Here is a 20,133-nt window from a genome sequence, read left to right as displayed (position 1 = left end):
AACCTACCTCGTTCGGATAAACCTTGAGGAAATGCTTCCCGGGCAAACTACACGGAAGTGGAAAGTGCAACTCCGGACTGAACTGCAGGAATATTAATTCGAACAAAAAAATTTTTTTTATTATTTAATTATTATAAATATTTGTCTGCGAGGGACTAAAGCCACACAGAAACTGTCACTAGATTGATTGAAGATTTTGCATGAAGCGCATTGTGTGGGTTTGGTCTTTTTGCATTCGTGTCGATGTAAAAAAATTTTCTTTTTTCTTTTTTTTCTAATAGTGGTGCTTTGTGCTGACTGCCACAAGAGGGCCCACAATACTGAGGATTTACTGTGAAGCAGGCGGCACGGTGGACGACTGGTTCGAGCGTCTGCCTCCACTGTGTGGAGTTTGCATTTTTCTGCCCGTGCCTGCGTGGGTTTTCTCCGGGCACTCCGGTTTTTTCCTCCCGCATCCCAAAAACATGCATGCTAGGTTAATTGACAATAGATACCGTTGGTATCTATTCTGTGTGACAATTCCACCTGCACGATATCCATTGAAAACAGCAACAACAGGGTTATATCATTCATGATTCTTGAATTAATTGTATAAGTAGCCTGCAGCGATAGAGAGATGCAGAGTATTCGTCTGGTAAAAGTAGCAGGTCATATCAAGTCAAAGGACCCACGTCCAAGTGAAGTCACAAGTCACTACTGTTCAAGTCCAAGTCGAGTTACAAGTCTTGTAACATTTTGTCAAGTCAAATTCATGACGCGAGTCCCAGTCATGTGATTCCAGTCCACACCTCTGCCAGTAACATTTGTCAACCATGTGGTTAGAGCGTCTGCCTCACAGTTCTGAGGACCGGGGTTCAATCCCTGGCCCCGCATGTGTGGAGTTTGCATGTTCTCCCCGTGCCGGCGTGGGTTTTCTCCGGGCACTCCGGTTTTTTCCTCCCACATTCCAAAAACATGGATGGTAGGTTAATTGACGACTCTAAATTGCCCGTAGGTGTGAATGTGAGTGTGGATGGCGGTTTGTTTGTATGTGCCCTGCGATTGGCTGGCAGCCAGTTCAGGGTGTACCCCGCCTCTTGCCCGAAGATAGCTGGGATAGGCTCCAGCACTCCCGCGACCCTTGTGAGGATAAGCAGCTCAGAAAATGGATGGATGGATGATAAAGGAGTTTATATTAACCCTTTAAGGTCTGCAAGATTTTAGTACCCCGAATTACCACCGGGCTACATTACGATGTGAAATTTTGGTACAGATTTTGGGAAGAATCATGGAAGCTGGCGAAAATGATTTGCTTTCGCCGGCTACATAAAATGATGTGGCGGGCCGGATGTGGCCCCCGGGCTGCGAGTTTGACATGGCTGCTATTTGGTTTTATTATATCCACTTGATACTCTTTTCATCTGGTGTTACTTGAGGTGGTGGTGGAGGTGTTACTTCAGGATTAAAATACTTTGTCCCCCGTTTGGGATGGTTTCTTTTTTGTTGAGAAGAAAGATACCACTCTCTCCCCCTGCATTGATTTCTGAGGCCTCAGCAACATCATTATAAAAAACAAAGCTCCACTGCCCCTTATTGACCCCTCCTTTGAACCCCTCTGCGATGCCCAGACATTCCCGAAATTGGATTTACGCAACGCATTCCATCTCATCCGCATCAGAGAAGGGGACGAATGGAAAATGGTTTTCAATACTCCCCTTAGACACTTCCAGTACCTGGTCATGCCGTTTGGATTAACCAACACCCCTGCTGTTTTTCAAACTTTCATCAATGACGTCCTCGGCGACAAGCTGAATCGGTTCGTTTTCGTCTATCTTGAGGACATACTCATCTTCTCCCGCTCGGCCGAAGAACATCGCCAGCATGTCCTCCAATGCCTTCTTGACAACCGTCTTTTCGTGAAACCTGAAAAATGCGAATTCCACCTCTTCCGTTCACTTTTTGGGCTACATCATCGCCAAAGGACAGTTACAACCAGACCCAGCATACATCCAAGCAGTCAACTGGCCCATTCCCTCCACCCGCAAGAAGCTTCAACATTTCCTGGGTTTGCCAACTTCAGTCGTTTCATCCGTGACTACAGCAAGGTTGCCGTACCTCTCACCTTTCCATTGGACCCCTGTCGCATCGCAAGCATTGAAACGCCTCAAAGAACTATTCACCAGTGCTCCCATCCTCCAACACCCTGACACTTCCCTTCAGTTCGTGTTGGAGGTTGACACCTCTGACACGGTGGTAAGGCTTCACATCAACCCCCAGCTGGTCTGATGCGGCCCTTACCCATTCCGAGCCGCCCTTGGTCGCACATCTCCCTGGACTTCGTCACCAGCCTACCTCCATCTAAAGGTAACAGTCATCCTCACCGTTATTGACCGGTTGTATGTTCACAATGTATGTTCTCTTCCCAAATTGCACTCTGCTTTTGAGACTGCTAACCTTCTTGTCCTCCACGTGTTCAGACTTCTGTCATGGTCTGTGTTTTGGTTTGGGTTGTGTTTAGTTTTGTTCCATGTTTTCCTGTGTTCCATATTTGTCGTGTGCTCATTTGGTTGTTGTGTCCACCGGTTCTCGTCAACCTTCTACCTTGTATCGACCAATCAGCTCTCTCCAGCCACTCGTGTCTTGTCCAGGTGTTGTCTCGTTATCTCGTCAATCTATTTGTATTTAGTTCCCTGGTTTCTTTCAGTTCTTGTCAGTTCATTGTCGTTGTCAAGTCTCTTTGCAGTATGTCATTGTCAGGTGTCATTGTCACTGTCTGTGTCATGTCATAGTGTCGTTCAGTTATTTCACCAGTCGTCTTGTTTCTTGTTTTGGGTTTACTCAAGTGTTTCTTTGTTACTTTGTGTTTAGATTTTGGACTTTGTTAATTTAGCATTAAGACTTTTCCATGATCCTTGTTTTCCTTTGGAATTATATCAAATTTTTTATATACTGCTGCACTACTGCGTTGCCTCCCTGCTTCCCTGCCTCCATGTTTTTGCCTTGCCTTCCTCGCCTTCGACCACCCCAAATGTGACAGAATGAACCGACCAGAACAGCACCCAGTGGGAAGAACATGACGTCACCCTGGACACCACCAGACTGCCTCCCACCACCTGACAACCATACCTACCCTCCTCCAGTAAGCCCTATCGTTCCGTCTTCTCTGTCCTTTTCACCCGTGTCCCCCACTTTTCCAAGTTATTCCCCGTGCCCTACAATTTTACCTCCACATTGTTTTTTAGATTCTTATTCTGACTCCAACACGGATTTTGATTTTTCTGGTTCCTTCCCTAGTTTTTCCAGTCCTAGTCAGTTTTTGTCACGACTTCCCTTTTCCCAAGTCCTTTCCCTCGGACCTTTTCTTGGGCACCCGTTTGGCCATCTACCCGCGACCGCCGCATGGTGGCCAACGGAGGCGCCCAAGTAAAGGTCAAATTTTGCCCACTCGTTTTTTTCCCCCTGTTCCCAAGTCATTTAATTTTTCACCAGTTCCCACACCTTGTTCCACGCCTCCAATTAAGTCACGTCCATCCAAACCTGTTCCCAAACCACCTCGTTCAGTACCAGCTGTTTTTTCTAGTTTACCTTGCCAAGTCCCTGTGCACTCTGCCCCTCTTGTACCCTCTACTCTCAAACCTCAATGGCGGCAGGGTGAGGAATCGACTGCAGACCCCGTTCCTGCTCCTCGGCAGCTGCGGAAGGCTCCCGTTCCTGCTCCTCAGGAGCCCCACCAGGCTCCCCTTCCGGCTCCTCGGCAGCCGCGCCAGGCTCCCCTTTCGGCTCATCGGCAGCTGCGCCAGGCTCCCCTTCCGGGTCCTCAGCTGCCGCGCCAGGCTCCGGTTCCGCCACCCGACCCTGCTCCGGCGGGGCTCATCCAGCGGCTGCCACCCATCCCGGCTCCGGCGGCGCTTGACCAGCGGCCGTCTCCCGACCTCGCTCCGGCGGCACTCGTCCAGTGGCCGTCTCCCGACCTCCCTCCGGCGGCGCTCGTCCAGCGGCCGTCTCCCGACCCCGCTCCGGCGGCGCTCGTCCAGCAGCCGCCACCCGTCCCCACTCCGGCGGCCCTCGTCCAGCGGCCTCCACCCGAAAACTATTCCCTGGCCCCTGCATTACCATTGGGTTCGGCACTGTGGCCGTCCGCCTGAATGGCCCTGTAAAGACCCTGGTGCTTGGCGTCCTGGACGACCTCCTGAACTGCTCAGCCAAGCACCTCACCTCGGGTGGCCTGGAGGTTCACCAGACTGACCTGAGGGGTGGACTCTGAACCTTCCTCCAGGCCCGCTTCCACCCACCCTGGGTTGGTGCCTGGCCCCTGCATTACCGTTGGGTTCGGCACCGTGGCTGTCCGCCTGAATGGCTCTGTAAAGACCCTGGTGTTTGGGGTCCTGGACGACCTCCTGAACAGCTTAGCCAAGCACCTCACCTCGGGTGCCCTGGACGGCCACCAGACTGACCTGAGGGGTGGACTCTGATTATCTAGAGTAATTTAATCGCCAGGACTTACTGAAATTGCGATCATCTAGGGATTTTGACTACAACAGTTGCTGCCAAGCTAACTAAGTTTAACTTACTAACTAACTTATTACCTTTAAACAACAAAGAAAGGCAGCGTGCGCTCGAGCCATCTCATTTTACAGGTCACTCTGAGGTTTACAAGTCGTATCCCCACAACCTCAACACTGAGTACTATATAGTTCATACAAATAAGAAGATGCTACTCATAGAATTACGTGCACATGTTTGGCTGATGCCATTGTGCGGGCCAATGTCATGCTGACTTCAAATTTATCCTGCGGGCCGGACGAAATTGCTGCGTAGGCCGAAAGTGGCCTGCTGGCCGGGAGCTTGAGTTTAATTTTATGTTTACATTTGTTTACTTTGGGAAAGTTTAGGTGTTGGCTTGTACTCATTTAGAGTTTGTAAAGAATAATATTATTTCACTTGTTTCTAATTTCTGTGAGGAACCCCAGGAAGAATAGTCTCCACTGTGGTGAAAACTAATGGGGATCCATTTTAAACAATAAACAATAAACCGTAACTACTGTCTAGTGATGGGAATTCCGGCTCTTTTTAGAGAACCGGCTCTTTTGGCTCGGCTCACTTAAAAGAGCCGGCTGTTTTGGCTCCCTAGCGGCTCCTCGGATTTTGTCGTTGCTTAAATTATTACCAGCAGAAAAGTAAAATAATTTGCAAAATAAATTACTAATGTAAAAAAAAAACATGCATTGTGTTTTTTATTTATTTATGTATGCTTATTATGTAAATAATCCTTGAATTATTTACTCACTATAATACTACAAAAATAAATCCTTGGGAACAAAAAATTAATGATTTACAATTGAACATTTAAGAATTTTCAACTTTGAATTTTGTTGTGTTGTGGTTGTGTAACGCAGGTTGCTGTAGCCACTGCAGCATCAGTAGCAACCGCTCCAGTAGAAACACTGGTATCTTCATTTTTGAAAGTTTCAATTGCGAGGTAAAACGAGGTCCAATATTTTTACTAGGGGTCTTTGTCTGGTCCCTCACCTGGGACCTGTTTGCAATGGGTGACCCTACCAGGGGTGTGAAGTCCCAGACAGCTTAGCTCCTTGGACCATTGGAACACACAAACCCTGATACTGTTGGTATCAGAATCATCTTTATTTGCCAAGTATGTCCAAAAAACACACAAGGAATTTGTCTCCGGTAGTTGGAGCTGCTCTAGTACGACAACAGACAGTCAATTGACAGAGAACACTTTTGAGACATAAAGACATTGACAAAAAAAAACAGTAACTGAGCAATAAAGGGTTGCTAGTTATCTGGTAATGCGGCAATTTGACAATTGTGCAAAAAGAAGTCCTCTAGCACTTAGAGCAGTTCGAATGACTAATATTGCAATAGTCCGGTGCAATGACCATTGTGCAAAGGGCGCCGAGATTCAAGGAGTGTATGCGGTTTAAAGTGACGAGTGGTGCGATAATCTGGGACAATGTTGATTGTGCAAATGTTGCAGATACTCCTCAATCAGTGTGCAAATGGAGCAGATGCTACTCTGGCATGAGTGGCCAGTATTGGTCAACAACAGATATGCAAATAGTACAGCGTGGCGAGACAACTACAGTGAGTGCATGAGCAATATATAATTGGCCCCACAGAAATGTGACAATGAACTCAAGTTAAAAAATTGCCAGCATGTTGTAATGGAATTGTAGGTTAGCTGTTTAAGAAGTTGATTGCAAGAGGGAAGAAGCTGTTGTCTGCTAGTTCTAGTTTGCATTGATCGGTATCAGTTGTATGTATTTGATGACTTCGTATGACACAGCAGTTCTTTCCTTGCCTCAGGTTGGAAGCACAAATTAATCTGTTCCACATTCCCTTAGAATTACTCTTTTAAACAAGTAGAACTAAAGTAATCAGATTGTATGCACATGATGACTTGCAAATTTCCAAATGGCTCAATTGTGTTTCAGGAGTGTTCAGACTAAATTGGATGATATGAAACCTGCAGGGTATATATTGCTTTTGTGGGTATTTCAACGGTCATATAAAATGTATTTAATGCTCAAGTTGATCTAAATGTCTTCAAAATGTATTAGAAAAACAAACTGTCTATATATGAAAAGTATATGAAAACACAATGAGCAGGCAAGTAAGTCAATACCCACAATTTGTTGCTACTGAGCAGTTGAAATGCAAGTACAACTTGAAAACAACCATCCATTTTTTGTACCGCTTATCCTCACTAGGGTCACGGGCATGCTGGAGCCTATCCCAGCTGTCATCGGGCAGGAGGCGGGGTACACCCTGAACTGGTTGCCAGCCAATCGCAGGGCACATAGAAACGAACAACCATTCGCACTCATAGTCATGCCTACGGGGAATTTAGAGTCTCCAATTAATGCATATTTTTGGGATGTGGGAGGAAACCGGAGTGCCTGGAGAAAACCCACACAGGCACGGGGAGAACATGCAAACTCCACACAGGCGGGGCCGGGGATTGAACCCGGGTCCTCAGAACTGTGAGGCTGACGCTCTAACCAGTTGTCCACCGTGCCGCCTCTGTGAACCATGGTGGAGGTAATGTCATTGTTTGGGCTTGCATGGCTACTTCAGGAACGGGTACACTAGTCTTTATGGATGATGTAACTCATGATGGTAGCAGGAGAATGAATTCTGAAGTCTCCAAAACCATTTTGTCTGGCAATTTACAGAAAAATGCATCCAAACTAATTGGGAGAAGCTTCATCATGCAACAAGAAAATGACCTAAAACACACAACACAACATAGGACTTCATCAGGGGGATAAAGTGGAAGGTCTTCAACTGGCCAAGTCAATCACCGGACCGAAACCCAATCAAGGATGCTTTTTACCTCCTGAAGAGGAAACTGAAGGGAGAAACCCCCAGAAACAAACAAGAACTCAAAGAGGCTGCAGTAAAGGCCTGCAAAAGTGTTTCAAATGAAGAATGCAACAGTCTGGTGAAGTCATTGGGTCGCAGGCTTGATGCACTTAATGAAAGTAAGGGTTATGCCACCATATGTGAAATGTTATTCACTTTTAAGTTAATTTAATCATCCATCCATCCATCCATTTTCTACCGCTTATCTGAGGTTGGGTCGCGGGGGCAGTAGCTTTAGCAGGGACGTCCAGACTTCCCTCTCCCCACCCACTTCCTCCAGCTCTTCCGGGGGGATCCCGAGGCATTCCCAGGCCAGCCGAAAGACATAGTCTTTCCAGCGTGTCCTGTGAACAAGACCCCAAGATACTTGAACTCCTCCACCTGGGGCAGGATCTCATCCCCGACCTGGAGAGGGCACGCCACCCTTTTCCGACTGATGACCATGGTCTCAGATTTGGAGGTGCTGATTCTCATCCCAGCCGCTTCACACTCAGCTGCGAACTGCTCCAGTGAGAGTTGGAGATCAAGGCTTGATGAAGCCAACAGAATCACATCATCTGCAAAAAGCGGAGATGCAATACTGAGGCCACCAAACCACCCCCGGGGCCTTGTCGCCGAGGAGCTTTTTAACCACCTCGGTGACCTCAACCCCAGAGATAGGAGAGCCCGCCTCAGAGGATCCAGACTTTGATTCTAAGGGGAAGGCGTGTTGGTGGAATTGAGGAGGTCTTCAAAGTATTCTCCCCACCGATTCACAACATCCCGAGTCGAGGTCAGCAGCGCCCCATCCCCACTATACACAGTGTTGGTGGTGCACTGCTTTCCTCTCCTGAGACGCCGGATGGTGGACCAAAATTTCCTCGAAGCTGTCCGGAAGTCTTTCTCCATGGCCTCACCGAAGTCCTCCCCTACCCAAGTTTTTGCTTCAGCGACTACCAAAGCTGTATTCCGCTTGGCCAGCCAGTACCCATCAGCTGCCTCAGGAGTCCCAGAGGCCAAAAAAGCCCGATAGGACTTCCTCTTCAGCTTGACGGCATCCCTCACCGTTGGTGTCCACCAACGGGTTCGGGGATTGCCGCCACAACAGGCACCAACCACCTTATGGCCACAGCTCCGGTCGGCCGCCTCAGCAATGGAGGCGCGGAACATGGTCCACTCAGACTCGATGTCCCCTGCCTCCTCCGGAACATGAGCAAAGTTCTGTCGGAGGTGGGAGTCGAATCTCCTTCTGACAGGGGACTCTGCCAGACGTTACCAGCAGACCCTCACAATACGTTTGGGCCTGCCAAGTCGGACCTACATCTCCCCCCACCATCGGAGCCAACTCACCACCAAGTGGTAATCAGTTGACAGCTCCGACCCTCTCTTCACCCGAGTGTCCAAGACATGCGGCCGCAAGTCCAATGACACGACCACAAAGTCGATCATCGTACTGCGACCTAGGGTGTCCTGGTGCCAAGTGCACGTGTGAACACCCTTATGCTTGAACATGGTGTTCGTTGTGGACAATCCGTGATGAGCACAGAAGTCCAATAACAGAACACCGCTCGGGTTCTAATCGGGTGGGCCGTTCCTTCCAATCACGCCCTTCCAGGTCTCACTGTCATTGCCCACATGAGCATTGAAGTCCCCCAGCAGAACGATGGAGTCCCCAGCGGGAGCGCTCTTCAGCACCCCCTCCAAGGACTCAAAAAAGGGTGGGTACTCTGAACTGCTGTTTGGTGCAGAGGCACAAACAACAGTCAGCACCCGTCCCCCCACCCGAAGGCGGAGGGAGGCTACCCTCTCGTCCAGCGGGTTGAACCCCAACGTACATGCGCCGAGCCGGGGGGCAATAAGTATACCCACACCTGCTCGGCGCCTCTCACCGTGGGCAACTCCAGAGAGGAAGAGAGTCCAACCCCTCTCGAGAGGACTGGTACCAGAGCCCAAGCTGTATGTGGAGGCGAGTCCGACTATATCTAGTCGGAACTTCTCAACCTCACACACCAGCTCGGGATCCTTCCCTGCCAAAGAGGTGACATTTTTGTCTCATATTCATCTTTTGATCTGAAATCTAAATGTCTTCCGTATACAACAAAAAGAAAGGAATTAACCTTGCCGTTTCAATACTTTTGGAGAGGATTATAATAATGATAGTAAATATACTATAATCTGTTCTTCGGTGGTAAAAGAGGCAAAATCGCACAGGGTAACAAAGACATTTGCCATACACATCTGGAATTCCATTAATTTTCCATGAAAACAATTATTGTTTCATTTGCTAAAATTTAAATGTCAACATGTACTCATATATTCTTGTTTTGGGCGGCATGGTTACCAACTGGTTAGCGCATCTGCCTCACAGTTCTGCATGTGTGGAGTTTGTATGTTCTCCCTGTGCCTGGGTGGGTTTTCTCTGTATACTCCAGTTTCTTCCCACATCCAAAAAACATGCGTCATAGGCTGATTGAAAACTCTAAATTGCCCATAGGTGTGGTGAATGTGAGTGCGAATGGTTGTTTGTTTATATGTGCCCTGCGATTGGCTGGCGACCAGTTCAGGGTGTACCCCGCCTCTCGCCCGAAGATAGCTGGGATAGGCGCCAGTGCACCCTTGACCCTAGTGAGGATAAGCGGTACAGAAAGTGGATGGATGGATGGATGGATATTCTTGTTTCTATTTATATAATATGAACAGATTTTTTTTTCCTTCCAGGAGAGACCCCTGTGTGCAATCAATGGACTCATGGACTACTACCCAAATAACCACTATACAACCAGAACCATGGCATAACAAAATAAGGCACTATTCGTATAAGTTACAAAACTACATGTACGGTGGGAAGAATCTATCCACAGGGATTCTACCACTTGTCGGTGTTAGTTTATTAATATATTGAATGATTTATTGTAATCTGCTTTCAACTTGTTTTTTTTCTTTTTGAGCCTTTTATAATCACTGTAACTGCTGACTTATCCCTATTGGCGTACGTCACAACCATAGGGACTGCACTGTATAAAAATGAACCAGTCATGCAGAAAGTGCACCACGGGTTGAGCATGCAGGATCTTGACACTGTGACTAGATACAAAACCACAGCCATGAATACCATTCAACACCAGCAGAACAAGACAGGTAAACCATCTGCTTAACTAAGTAATACATGGGCAAGTTGACAATGTTTATTTTTTTATGTTTTTAATGCTTTTCCACAGCACTTAAAAAACAACAGTCAAAGAAGAACATCAACCATTTCACAGATGTGCATGGTCTGCCTTGCATAGAGAAGATTGTGTGCACAGTGGATGATACTCCTCATCCAATCCAAACAAACATCACGGGCAAATTCCCACAATGGATCAACGGCAGTTTCTTGAGGAATGGCCCTGGGAAGTTTGAAATTGGAAACCATAAGTAAGTATAATGCCTTGTGAAAAATAAATCCTCAGAAGATCATGAAGACACCATGTCCCAAGGCTTGACTGTCTACTTCCTCAGGTTTAACCACTGGTTTGATGGCATGGCTCTACTTCACCAGTTCAAAATTTCAAAAGGACAGGTGACTTACAAAAGCCGCTTCCTCTCCAGTGACAGTTACCAGGCCAACAATGAAAATAACCGCATTGTTGTTTCCGAATTTGGAACCATCACTGTGCCAGACCCTTGTAAAAACGTTTTTCAACGCTTCCTCTCAAGATTTGAATTACCAAGTGAGTACTTTGTCTAACAGCAGAACAGAAGCTGATTCAATTAGTTTGACAGACATACTGTAGTAAAGACTTCAGTCACACAAACTACCGATTATGAATTTAACTGATCTTTTTCTGTGTTGTAATTTGGAAACATCTTATATCTCCTCCAGAGCCCACAGATAATGCCAATGTGAGCATTGTGACCTACAAAGGCGATTACTATGTAAGCACTGAAACGAACATGATGCACAAGATAGACCCTGAGACACTGGAGACGACCAAAAAGGTAATAATGAGTGTTGTTTTACAAACTGAAAACTTAAATAAACATTTCTGACAAGGCTCAACTGTGCATTGCAGCTTATTTCATTTGTGTATAATAGCTGGTAGAACCCATGAAAAATGCACGGAAAAATCTTTCATTGAGTCTGAAAGGCTATTTCCACTGTAAATGAGTATGAGGGCCACATTGAAAATCAAAATCAAAATAATATCGCAGGTATGAAGTCATAAAAATCTGAGAATAAAGCAGTATTTTTGAGAATACATTTTAAATATTATGGGAATAAATTTGTACTTTCATAAGAACAAAAAGTTGTGTTATTATAACAAGAAATTTGCAACAGTATGAGAAGGAACATCACATTTTAGTGGAGTAAAGTTGTAATATTATGGGAAGGATTTTAAAAAAAAATTTCCCACCAGAATCAAGTTTTAATTTTTCAAGAGATTTTGGGCATTTTAATAGGACAACGTAATTTTATGAGAATAGTCTTGTAATTTTTGAAGAACAAATCATAATATTACACCCCTCCATGAGCCGTCACCTTGTCGTGGTGGAGGGGTTTGTGTGTCCTAATGATCCTAGGAGCTAAATTGACTGCGGTTTAATGCCCCTGGTAGGGTCACCCATGCAAAACAGGTCCTAGGTGAGGGACCAGACCAAGCACGGCTCAAATGACCCCCTATGATGTATAACATAAATTGTCTCCAGTTTCCCTTGCCGGGACGTGGGTCACCGGGGCCTCCCTCTGGAGCCAGGCCTGGATGTGGGGCTCGAAGGCAAGCGCCTGATGGCTGGGCCTGCACCCATGGAGCCCAGCTGGGCACAGCCCGATGAGGCAACGTTGATTCCCTTTCCCATGGGCTCACCACCTTGGCGGGCTGATACCCAGCTACAGAAACTGGCTCTGGGGATGTGGAATGTCACCTCTCTGGCAGGGAAGGAGCTGGACCTGGTGTACGAGATTGAGAAGTTCTTACTAGATATAGTCGGACTCACCTCCACACGCAGTTTGGACTCCAGTACCAGTCCTCTTGAGAGAGGTTGGACTCTTTTCCACTCTGGAGTTACCAGCTGCGCTGAGCAGGTGTGGGCATACTTATTGCCCCCGACTTGGTGCCTGAATATTGGCGGTTACCATGGTGGACGAGGGGGTAGCCTCCCTCCACCTTCAGGTAGGGGAACGGGTCCTGAATGTTGTTTGGGCCTATGCACCAAGCAGCAGCACAGAGTACCCACCCTTCCTGGAGTCCTTGGAGGGGGTGCTGGAGAGCGCTCGCGGCGGCGACTCCCTCGATCTGCTGGGGGACTTCAACGCTCATGTGGGCAAAGACAGTGAGACCTGAAGGGGCGTGATTGGTAGGAATCCCCCCCCCCCCCCCGACCACAACCCGAGTGGTATTCTTGTTATTGGACTTCTGTCCTCGTCATGGATTGTCCATAACAAACACTGTGTTCACAAATCAGGGTCTCCACATGTGCTCTTGACACCAGAACACTCTAGGCCACAGATCAATGATTGTCTTCGTGTTCGTCTCATTGGACTTGCAGCCGCATGTATTGGACACTCAGGTGAAGAGAGGGGCGCAGCTGTCAACAGAGCACCACCTGGTGGTGAGTTGGCTCCAATAATGGGGGAAGATGCCGGTCTTACCTGGTAGACCCAAACGTACTGTGAGGGTCTGTTGGGAACGTCTGGCAGAGTCCCCTATCAGAAGGAGCTTCAACTCCCACCTCCAACAGAACTTCACCCACGTCCCGGGGGAGGCGGGGGACATTGAATCCGAGCGGACCATGTTCCGTGCCATTGTTGAGGCAGCCGACCTGAGCTGTAGCCATAAGGTTGTCGTGCCTGTCATGGTGGCAATCCCTGAACCTGTTGGTGGACACCAGCGGTAAGGGATGCTGTCAAACTGAAGAAGTAGTCCTATCTGGCCTTTTTGGCCAGTAGGACACCTAAGGCAGCTGATGGGTACCGGCTGGCCAAGCAGAACGCAGCTTTGGTGGTCACTGAGCCAAAAACTCGGGCGTGGAAGGAGTTAGGTGAGGTGATGGAAAACGACTTCCGGACAGCTTCGAGGAAATTCTGGCGCACCATCGAGCCTCTCAAGAGGGGAAAGCAGGTGGTTAAAAAGCTCCTCGGTGGCAGGGCCCCCGGGGTGGATGAGATCCACCCTGAGTTTTTAAAGGCTCTGGATGTTGTGTGGCTGTCCTAGTTGACATGCCTCTGCAACATCTCGGGGAAAGTGCCTCTGCATTGGCAGACCGGGGTGGTGGTGCCACTTTTTAAGAAGGGGGACCGGAGGGTGTGTTCCAACTATACGAGGATCACACTCCTCAGCCACCCTAGTAAGGTCTAATCAGGGCTTCTGGAGATGAGTGTTTGTCAGGAAGTCGAATCGCAAATTCAGGAGGAGCAGAGTGGTTTTCGTCCTGGTCGTGGATCAGTGGACCAGTTCTACACCCTCAGCAGGATCCTCAAGGGTGCATGGGAGTTCACCCAACCAGTCTACAGAACATGTGTTTTGTGGACTTAGAGAAGACGTTTGACCGTGTCCCTCGGGGAATCCTGTGGCGGGTTCTCTGGGAGTCTGGGTTGCCGGACTCCCTGTTACGGGCTGTTCGGTCCCCGTAGGACCGTTGTCAGAGTTTGGTCCGCATTGCCGGCAGTAACTCGGATTCGTTTCCAGTGAGAGTTTGACTTTGACTCCACCAAGGCTGTCCTTTGTCACCAATTCTGTTCATTACCTTTATAGACAGAATTTCTCGGTGCAACCGAGGTCTTGAGGGGGTTCGGTTTGATGATGTCAGTATCAGATCTTTCCTTTTTGCAGATGATGTGGTTCTGATGGCTTCATCAAACCATGATCTGCAACTCTCGCTGGAATGGTTCACAACCAAGTGTGAAGCAGCTGGGATGAAAATCAGCACCTCCAAATCTGAGGCCATGGTCCTCAATCAGAAAAGAATGGAGTGCCCTCACCGGGTCAGGGAGGAAATCCTGTCCCAAGGGCAGATTTCAAGTATCCCGGGGTCTTGTTCACGAGTGAGGGAAGAATGGAGCGGGAGATGGACATGCGGATCGGTGCAGCATCTGCAGTGATGTAAACTCTGAAACTGCCACTTCTCGTTGGGTTTGTTCAATCATCTCACGAGAAGGGTTTAAAATCCAAAATGGATCTCTGTTAGAATTAACTGACCTACAGACCCTTTCCAAAAAAATGTAATATCATGGAAAAGTTTATTTTTGTCCATAATTCCATTCAACAAGTTAAACTTTCATAGATTATAGATTCAGGGTCCACAATTTAAACTATTTCAAGTATGTATTTGTTTATTTTTACATAATTTGGGTTTCCAGCTCATAAACTAAGATCAGTCACAGTACTAGGGCTTTTCGATCTCAGAGTATCTATGGTCCAAAGCTTACTCGTAACATCTATTTAACCATTAATTATGGTAAATTAAACAACGCATGCTTAAGAAAGGTTTTTAAAAGTTATTCCCCCCCCCCCTCCACCCCCCATTGGCTCTGTATCAATTAGGTGAACTGGAGCAATTTTATTGCTGTTAACGGTGCCACCGCACACCCTCACACTGATCTTGATGGAACAACATACAACATGGGGAATTCATACTCCCCTAAAGGTACAGTATTTCAGTTTTTAAGATAAAGACTGGTTTGCTTCTGGACTAGCCTTCTGTACTTGTCTGGTAAAATAAACCAGAAACTATTTGTGTATGTACTTTCAGGATCATATTACAACATTATCCAAGTGGCTCAAACCAAAAACAACAGCGAAGAAACCCTTGAGGGAGCCAAGGTGCTTTGCTCTATTCCCTCAACTGAGAGTGTCAAACCCTCCTACTATCACAGTTTTGGTAAGCAACAGATCTACCAAGTCCTGTACTGTTACACTTCAAAACAATATCTAATCCAGCCGAAAAACAAACATTCATTTTCCGTAGCGCTTATCCTCACTAGGGTCGCGGGCGTGCTGGAGCCTATCCCAGCTATCTTTGGGCGAAAGGCGGGGTACACACTGAACTGGTCTCCAGCCAATCACAGGGCACACATAAACAAATAACCATTCACACTCACATTCACATCTACAGGCAATTTACAGTCTTCAATTAACCTACCATGTATGTTTTTGGGATGTGGGAGGAAACCGGAGTACCCGGTGAAAACCCACGCAGGCACGGGGAGGACATCTAAACTCCACACAGGCAAGGCCGGATTTGAACCCGGATCCCCAGAATTGTGAGGCAGATGTGATAAGCAGCCGGCCAACGCCAGACGTTTTTTGTTTTTTTATATATAGATTTATAGATTCTACCATTAACAATGCTTTTTTCAACCAAATTTTTCAAGAGTTGAGAGATTCATTCATGAAATTGTGCTTTTTCATGCACCCAAACCCCAAAGACTACTACAGATCATTTGTTTCTCCATAGTCTATTGTGTTATATTCCGTAAATGTAGTTTGCGCAACAACTATCGTAATATTGTCTGTTAAGGTGATGTGATCTGTTATGTTGTTGTTTCTCAAGAGAGAATCTGAGTTGCCAGCAAATTATCAATGCCACGGTAATTAAAGCAAATACAATCTTTGTGTAATCTACTGTAGCAATGTCTGAGAACTATGTGGTGTTCATTGAGCAACCCATCAAGATGGACCTGTTGAAGATTATAACAGGCAAGTTAACAGGAAAGAGCATTAGTGACAGCTTCTTCTGGGACCCCAAACTCAAAACAATCTTCCATCTGATTCGCAAAAAAACAGGGAAGGTGAGGTTGAATTAATTGAAATTCAGTCTTTTCAATTTGCATACTCTGCCTCAACCACACTTAAATTGCTTGTTAAATCCAGGTGAGTTCCCTAAAGTACCTTGCTCAGCCACTGTCAACCTTCCACCAAATCAACGCCTTTGAGGAAGACGGTTGCTTAATCATTGATTTGTGCGCATCAGATGATGGTCAGGCAATTTCAAACTACAATGTCCAGAACCTTCGCAAGTCTGGAGAAGATCTTGATGAGGTAGGCAGGTTAAAGAAAAGCAGCATGATACTTAGCGAAATAATATCTATCCAACAGCTGGTTGAAATCGGATAGTGACATAACTATTTCTTCACAGGTGTATAATACACTGTGTAGAGTCTTTCCACGTCGCTTTGTTCTCCCTCTTAATGTTGATGATAAGACACCCTTCAACCAGAACTTGAACACCTTGCCCAACAGCTTGGCCACTTCATTAAGGATTGGCAAGAACAAGGTAGACTGCTTTCACAATCATTTCACAAGATTTAAATTTATTTTAACTTGAACTTGGTCAAATTAGTACTGCTTGTGTTCAGTGGTGGTTGTAGGCAGGGCCAGTGCCAATGTAATGGCCGCATTATGTGCTGGTTTGAAATACTCAGTCCCTGGTCAGGCTTGAGAATATCATGAAAGAATGTACTGAATGCACTACAAAATACAATCAAGAAATACCATGAATAAATAAATACAGTGAAGCAATTTAGACAAAATACTGTGTGTACGTGCATGTGTTTTAAACTGTGTCCTATGACAAAACCGCTGACCCCAGCCTGCCCCCGCCCCCAGTCAAATTTGTCTACAACCGCCACTGGTTGTGTATGCTGTCTAACGGTGCACATTACTATTGCATGTTTTCACTTTCCACGTTTTATTTTTAGGATCTCTAGAAAAAAAAACTACATACCACATTATTTTAGATGATTTCCTCAGTTTCATTAATCAAACCTTTGATATTTGTGCAGATATTCTGCACCCACGAGGATCTCCATGGGGAAGACCTTCATAAGTACGGTGGTCTTGAGTTTCCACAGATCAACTATGGCAAGTACAACACCCGGCCCTACCGCTACTTCTATGGCTGCGGTTTCAGACACCTTGTAGGGGACACATTGATCAAGATGGACCTTCAGGGTAAACACATGAAGGTGTGTGAAATTTAGCTCTCACTCAGTTTTTCAGTAACAGTATTACGGCAAAAATGAAAACTGAAATTTAAGCTTTAGATAAATAATCAACAGTAACAATAACCAGCAAAATTCCTGCTTCTTGTTTTTAAGGTTTCATACCTTTCCTCTACTTTTTCCTTAAAGGTCTGGGAACAACCTGGTCTATATCCCTCAGAACCTGTCTTTATACCCTCCCCTGATGCCACAGAGGAGGATGATGGCGTCATTTTGTCTGTGATCATCACTCCAAATAAGGTTGGTCCAGTTTAGTAAAACTTTGTGGAAGAAAACATCCATCAGTTCCCAAAGAAATCCCCTAATCATTGAATACAAAGCTCACTTACTTTAACTGCTCAAAATGTACAAATGTTGTTTAATGGTGGCTTCATACAAGAGCTCTTTTCAAAAACAATATAAATGCATTTTGATTTTTCCTGAAACAAAATGTATTAACCCAGACCTGCACATTTTACACACATTCATTTTTATCCTCTTTAACTAATTTAGACTGAACATGTTCAACATCTACTAATTTATAGAATGTGTACACAATGAATGGCATGGCACACAGACTAATCGAGCAATTATTTAATTTCGCTTTCATGTCATTTTGGAAATCTTCAACTGCACAATTACAGTGTATCTGTTCATAATCAGTATACTGCAAGAAATACGACAGTGTACACATACAGTCTTACACAAAAATGTAATACAGTATTCAAAGTTGATGTAATAAGAAATTAATTTAAACAATTTTGAGATGCACATGCTGACACAACATTTGCTTCCTGGAAGTCTGCAAATCTAAGACTAGTAGTTATTGTCCCTGTTTGATGATTCTTTTCAGGACAAGAGTACTTTCCTCTTGGCTTTGGATGCCAAGACATTCCAAGAGGTGGGCCGGGCTGAGGTGCCAGTTAATATCCCATACGGCTTCCATGGAACATTCAATGCCACAGCATAGCCATTTGATAGATAATAATATTTTATACTGCACTCCAAACGCTATATGACCAAATCTAAATATTAAATACAGTATGCCAATATAATATAATGTATGTAGTGCTACACCCTGTGAGGGATATAATATAATGCCATGATAATGTAACTATTATAGTGTAAATGGTTGTTTGTACTATATGTGCTGGTGACCAGTTCAGGGTGTACCCATGCGCCTCTTGCCCAAAGTCAGCTGGATACACTCAAGCTCACCCGCAACCCTGGTGTGGCAAAGCGGCACAGAAATGGATGGACGGATAAATTGTGTTTTCTTCACCGTAGGTGTTATATTATATCTTTTGTTTCTAGACAAATTCTTGTTTGTCAACCTGTACTGGTGTACTTTTTTTTTTTTTTAATAAACAAATCAATTTATCACTAAAGTGTACTGTATTTATTCTGGGCTTGAGACAAACAAGCAGCCAGGTTCATAAAATGTCACTTTAGTACAAAGTCTGACTAACACTTTGCCTCAAATAGTTTGTCTCCATCTTGTGGTAATATATTTGGAATAAATATTAGCAACTTATTGTACTGTGGGGTTTTTGTCCCTGCCTGGTTTGGGGGGGGGGGATCCACCTCCCACACTCGGGGGCGGGTAGTGGGTGCTGGCGGGGGTGTGGGGGGTCCCAGGGTTGGTGCTGCAGGTCTGGGTGGGGCATTGGGTCCCTGCGGCCCCCACCGGGTGGCCTGTTGTCGGGGCGCCTCGGTGGGGCCGGCGGACCGCCCTGGGTCCCTCGGTGTGGGACGTGTCCTGTCCACTGGGCTGCTCTCGGATGGACCCCTGGGCCCAATCCCGCCCCTCGATTGATTGGGTGGGCTCCTCAGCCTCCGCGGTGCAGGCACAGCAATTACAGGAAACTTCTGTCAGTCTTTGTGCATGTAAAACGGTGTCAATTCACTTGCATGTGTCCGCAGGCACACACCCCTGGGACTCTTTCACTGGGTGTGGGGCCACTCACTTATTGCGACAAATATCTCATGAATATGCGAATTGCTTGTGTTTCCCTCACTCATACTCTCGTCCAATAGACTTAGAATTTACATAGTCAATCCCACCCCACTTCCGTTGTACAGTCGGGTTCACGACCCCTGTCCTGCATGCTTCTTCTCCTGTCCATGTCCTGTTCTAACTTGTCCTGTCCTTCCCTCACAGGGTGTAGCACTACAGCCCCATGCAACACTCATATTTAATGTTTCATTGTTGTAGATAATGTAATGACTTACTTTTCTCATCCTTTTTACAGTTAGTGCTTTGTCTTTTGTCTTTGTTTCTCTCTCCCCTCTAGAAACTTTGTTCTGTTCGACTCTGATTCTCAATAAACTTCAATTATAACACTAAGAAACCACAGCGGAAGCTTAAAAACTCCACTATGACACAGTAAAACTGTTCCGGCATAAAAGGGATACAGATCTTCCATTCTGCTTGACCTAACAGCCGAACAGCACCAAAAAAAAAAAGAAAACAACAACTTATTGTACTTTTAACATTTACCAAAGAAAATTCAAAGACAAAAACCAACACAATTAAAAGTAAATCTTTGAAATTAACTGAGTTCTCTTCAAACATAGGTAAGTCATAACAGAATTAATATTACAATCATAGCAGTCACAGTATTGTTATGATTGCAAATGGCAGTGTAAAAAGCACACACACACACATTTCATTTAATCATTTGCAATTACCATGCAAAACCAAACAAGTGTGTTCTGAGAAGAAACATCCAAGATATTAAATATATTAAATAGTAAAGATATATTATTATCAGCAATGATAGTCATATATGGAAATAACATACTGTATTGTGATACCAAGTGTACTG

General features: G+C 45.7%; 3 protein-coding genes across 5 annotated transcripts in view; 2 read left to right on the top strand and 1 right to left on the bottom strand.

The window, feature by feature from the left end:
* LOC133482130 (uncharacterized) overlaps positions 1–114 on the bottom strand; it is a 240,958-nt gene extending 240,844 nt beyond the window's left edge. Inside the window, exon 1 of the mRNA XM_061781828.1 lies at positions 8–114. The gene's annotated coding sequence lies outside the window, so the exon portion shown is untranslated. The remainder of the gene's footprint in view (positions 1–7) is intronic.
* Positions 115–122: 8 nt separating this feature from the next.
* On the top strand, positions 123–5,142 carry LOC133482129 (uncharacterized). Of its 3 annotated transcripts, XM_061781826.1 has the most exons (3): positions 123–2,343; positions 3,017–3,118; positions 3,630–5,142. In XM_061781826.1, exons 2-3 carry the CDS (start codon positions 3,053–3,055, stop codon positions 4,122–4,124), a joined length of 561 nt encoding a protein of 186 aa, XP_061637810.1. In that variant the 5' UTR covers positions 123–2,343; positions 3,017–3,052; the 3' UTR covers positions 4,125–5,142. The 3 variants fall into 3 exon arrangements, with proteins under 3 accessions (XP_061637810.1, XP_061637807.1, XP_061637809.1); XM_061781823.1 differs by having other exon boundaries at positions 3,017–5,142; XM_061781825.1 differs by having other exon boundaries at positions 123–3,118.
* Positions 5,143–10,327: 5,185 nt separating this feature from the next.
* Positions 10,328–18,719, top strand: bco2b (beta-carotene oxygenase 2b). The gene is made up of 12 exons (XM_061782079.1): positions 10,328–10,482; positions 10,563–10,761; positions 10,846–11,057; positions 11,210–11,325; positions 14,868–14,970; positions 15,076–15,204; positions 15,954–16,119; positions 16,202–16,364; positions 16,462–16,599; positions 17,108–17,290; positions 17,456–17,566; positions 18,159–18,719. Exons 1-12 carry the CDS (start codon positions 10,380–10,382, stop codon positions 18,273–18,275), a joined length of 1,740 nt encoding a protein of 579 aa, XP_061638063.1. The 5' UTR covers positions 10,328–10,379; the 3' UTR covers positions 18,276–18,719.
* Positions 18,720–20,133: the final 1,414 nt, after the last annotated feature.

Source organism: Phyllopteryx taeniolatus, chromosome 8 (assembly GCF_024500385.1).
Source record: "Phyllopteryx taeniolatus isolate TA_2022b chromosome 8, UOR_Ptae_1.2, whole genome shotgun sequence".
Taxonomy (NCBI): Eukaryota; Metazoa; Chordata; class Actinopteri; order Syngnathiformes; family Syngnathidae; genus Phyllopteryx; species Phyllopteryx taeniolatus.
The sequence above is the reverse complement of the archived record's forward strand: the minus strand, read 5'-3'. Positions and strand labels throughout refer to the sequence as shown.

Coding starts and splice junctions, on each gene's coding strand:
- LOC133482129 (XM_061781823.1), top strand. CDS start 3,379: ATGGTGGCCAACGGAGGCGCCCAAGTAAAGGTCAAATTTTGCCCACTC.
- bco2b (XM_061782079.1), top strand. CDS start 10,380: ATGCAGAAAGTGCACCACGGGTTGAGCATGCAGGATCTTGACACTGTG. Junction 11,326..14,867: donor CACTGGAGACGACCAAAAAG/GTAATAATGAGT, acceptor TGTATCAATTAG/GTGAACTGGAGCAATTTTAT. Junction 16,600..17,107: donor TAAGGATTGGCAAGAACAAG/GTAGACTGCTTT, acceptor ATATTTGTGCAG/ATATTCTGCACCCACGAGGA.